General features: G+C 46.6%; 1 protein-coding gene across 1 annotated transcript in view; it reads right to left on the reverse strand.

Annotated features, from left to right (window-relative positions):
- The window catches only part of SAG (S-antigen visual arrestin), a 39,496-nt gene that overhangs the window by 3,051 nt on the left and 33,192 nt on the right, over positions 1–3,253 (reverse strand). Inside the window, exons 13-14 of the mRNA XM_004389476.2 lie at positions 2,768–2,823; positions 1,799–1,808 (exon numbers count right to left, since the gene is read on the reverse strand). Coding sequence (XP_004389533.1) covers positions 1,799–1,808; positions 2,768–2,823 — 66 coding nt within the window. The remainder of the gene's footprint in view (positions 1–1,798; positions 1,809–2,767; positions 2,824–3,253) is intronic.

Genomic DNA, 3,253 nt, shown 5'->3' on the forward strand with positions numbered 1-3,253 from the left:
TTAGAATTATGCTCTACATCCTTCTCCAGCTCTGTCCGGAACCCTCTGTTGTGATCCCGGTCAGAGCAGTCAGCGGTGGTAGCCGGGCACCATCTAGCTGTACTGGACTCAGTCCGGTGAAGGTCTTGGTTACTGAGGGCTACTTTGCCGTGGTACCCACCTGGGGGGCTGCTAAACATGCCCCACAGGAGGCTGACTCATCAAAGGCACCCCAAGGGCAAGAAACACACTTGATTGAGCCCCAGAGCTAAGTGATAAAATGGCATTAACTGGGCCTATCAGCCTTGAAGAAGCAGGCAACAATGAAGAATCAAATCAGTGCAGCTGCTGGATTCCGTATAGATGTTCTAGACGGGGATAATAAAAACCTGGAACATTTCTACAGGGCTCATTACAGACTCATTCCATGGCCCCTGGCCCTGGCAGGGCTTCTTAACTACTCTTCTACTTTCTGTGCTGAGAGTCTGCCCACCTACTTCCAGCAGCCAGGAACGAGGCAGGGGAGATGTGAGCCCACACCTGGGAATGCAATTTGGTGACTCACAAAACCTTTGGAAATCTGAATTGTGTGATTTGTTCTAAATGTTCCTCCCTCAGATCTCACGCCACAAAAGATTGCTGCTTAATCTTGACATTGTCAAGTGTCACGTTCAACGTGAGGGCCATAATGAGAGCAACATCAAAGTGTCATCCGTGGAGGTGGAGGAGGAATCACTCCATTTCCCCCAGAATAAGTCATAAAGTCCTCTCACAGCTCCAGAAAACAACTCAACATAAACTTAGGACATCTCCTCAGGTGGTTACCTTTTCAAACGGCCTTCAAACAGACCAGAAAGCAGCTCAATCTCACGTGAAAAAACAGTATTGTAATGATATGAGAGTAAATGTATAAAAACACATGGCTAGACATCAAAAAAAAAAAAAAGACCTACTGAGCTGATTGAGACTGGAGGACTCCCCGAGACTATTGCCTTGAGATATTCTTCAGACTTCGAACCGAAACTAACCCCTGAGGTCACCTGTTAACTAAATAAAAAACTGGCTCAAAAAATAATGAATATCACTTGTAAGTACTGTGCTCCTTTTAAAAATCACCTATATGAGACCAAACGGTCAACGTTTACTTTAAAACAAACACGAGAATGTAAGGGGGCAGAGAATCTAGATTAATGGAAACAGAACCACCAGAACGGAAATAATGAGAACGTTCACACATTGGGAAGAACGTAACCAATGTCACTGAACAACTTGTGTAGAAATTGTTGAATGGGAACCTGAACTGTTGTGTAAATCTTTGTCAAAAACACAATAAAATATTTAAAAAAAAGAAAAAAACATATGGCTAGACTGTATTTTCCCCCAAGAGAAGATGTTTCTGAAATATTTGGAAAAAATACTTTGAGACAATGTGTTTTGGAAACAAATCCCAATGTGAATATGGGAGCTTGTTCTAATTTTTAAGTGTCACTTCCTCATAAATACAGGAAAGCTATTTATGAAGCATGAGGAAAATATACCCTGCTTGTTTATACCCTTTTTACTAAAAGTATTCATTTATTAATATGACTATGGAGAGTTATCCCTCAGAGGGATCCTTTCTTCTTTTGTGTCCATGAAGCTGCCAGAAGACACAGTGGAGAATTTTCCCTCAGAATTTCTGAGATTGACCCTATATTGTTTTTGCTGTTTCATTTACTTTTCTCAACAGCTTTAGTGAGATGTAATTCCCATACCGTCCAATTCACCCAGTTAGAGGGGACAATCCAGCGGTTTGTAATATATTCACAGAGGTGTGCACCCTTCTTTTACTCTCATCCTCCACGTAGGACTCAGTGGATTTGCAATTCCAATGAGCCGAAGCCTCTGGAACCGAGCCCACCCTCTTCTCTAGTGCACTGTGTTCTCATCGGCGCCCTGGTGGCACAGAGGTTAAAGCACTTGGCTATTAATCAAAAGGTCGGCGGTTCGAATTTACAAGCTGCTCCAAGGGAAAAAAATGTGGCAGTCTGCTTCTGTAAAGATTACAGCCTAGAAGACCCTATGGGGCAGTTCTACTCTGTCCTGTAGAGTCGCTGTGAGTTGAAATCGACTCGACAGCAATGGGTTTGGTTAGGTTTAGGTGGAAAATAAATTCGAGATCCTGAGGCGTTTGCATCTCCTTGGAAAGGAAAGGTCTTACACACTGGCAGTTGTTTAGAAAGTGACAAACATTTTTGACAGCGGTGATTGTGACGAGAACTCCAAAACCAAACCCACTGCCGTCGGGTTGATTCCAAGTCACAGTGACCCCTACCCTATAGGACAGAGCAGACCTGCCCCGTAAGGTTTCCTAGGCTGTAAATCTTTACAGAAGCAGGCTGCTATATCTTTCTCCTGAGGAGCGGCTGGTTAGCAGCTGAGTGCTTTAACCACTGTACCACCAGGGCTCCTTATTTTCCACCTAAAACCATCTCTAAATCTAAATCCAGGTCTGTTGACAGCAGAACCTCTACCTTTAAGTCATCCCAATAAAACCTAACTGGAGTGTCCCTGGGCCAGGGGCAGGGGTGCTCCACCCCACCCACGAACTGAAGGGGCACCAGCTACCTGGTCCAGGAGGGACCACGCACTCCTTCCTGGGACCAGCCCAGTGACTGCTGACGAAATGGAATCTTGTGCACCCAGCCATCCCCACTCAGAGAGGGGTGCAGGCAAGATTAGGACTGAAGGGATAATGAACGGCAAGTAGCCAATGCCTAGAGAAAGCTAAGACAATGGGGTGACTGACCTGGGTCCTCGGGCTGGGGGTGCATGAGGCGGAACGGCACCTCGGTGGCCACTTCACTGTGAAAAAGAAGAGGGGCAGATTGGTGAGAGTGTGCGCACACACGTACACCACACACACCACACACGCACACACGACACACCACACACACCAAACACACGCACACACACACCACACACACCACACGCACCACACAACACACAACACACACACACCACAAACGCACACCCACCACACACACACACCACACAACCCACACACACCACACGCGACACACGACACACCACACACACCACACACACACGCACACACGTACACCACACACACCACACACGCACACACGACACACCACACACGACACACCACACATGCACACACACACCACACACACACCACACACCACACACAGCACACACCACACAACACACACACATACCACACACCACACACACACACCACACACACCACACAGCACACACCACACACACA

Source organism: Trichechus manatus, unplaced genomic scaffold (assembly GCF_000243295.1).
Source record: "Trichechus manatus latirostris isolate Lorelei unplaced genomic scaffold, TriManLat1.0 scaffold00249, whole genome shotgun sequence".
Classification (NCBI taxonomy): Eukaryota; Metazoa; Chordata; class Mammalia; order Sirenia; family Trichechidae; genus Trichechus; species Trichechus manatus.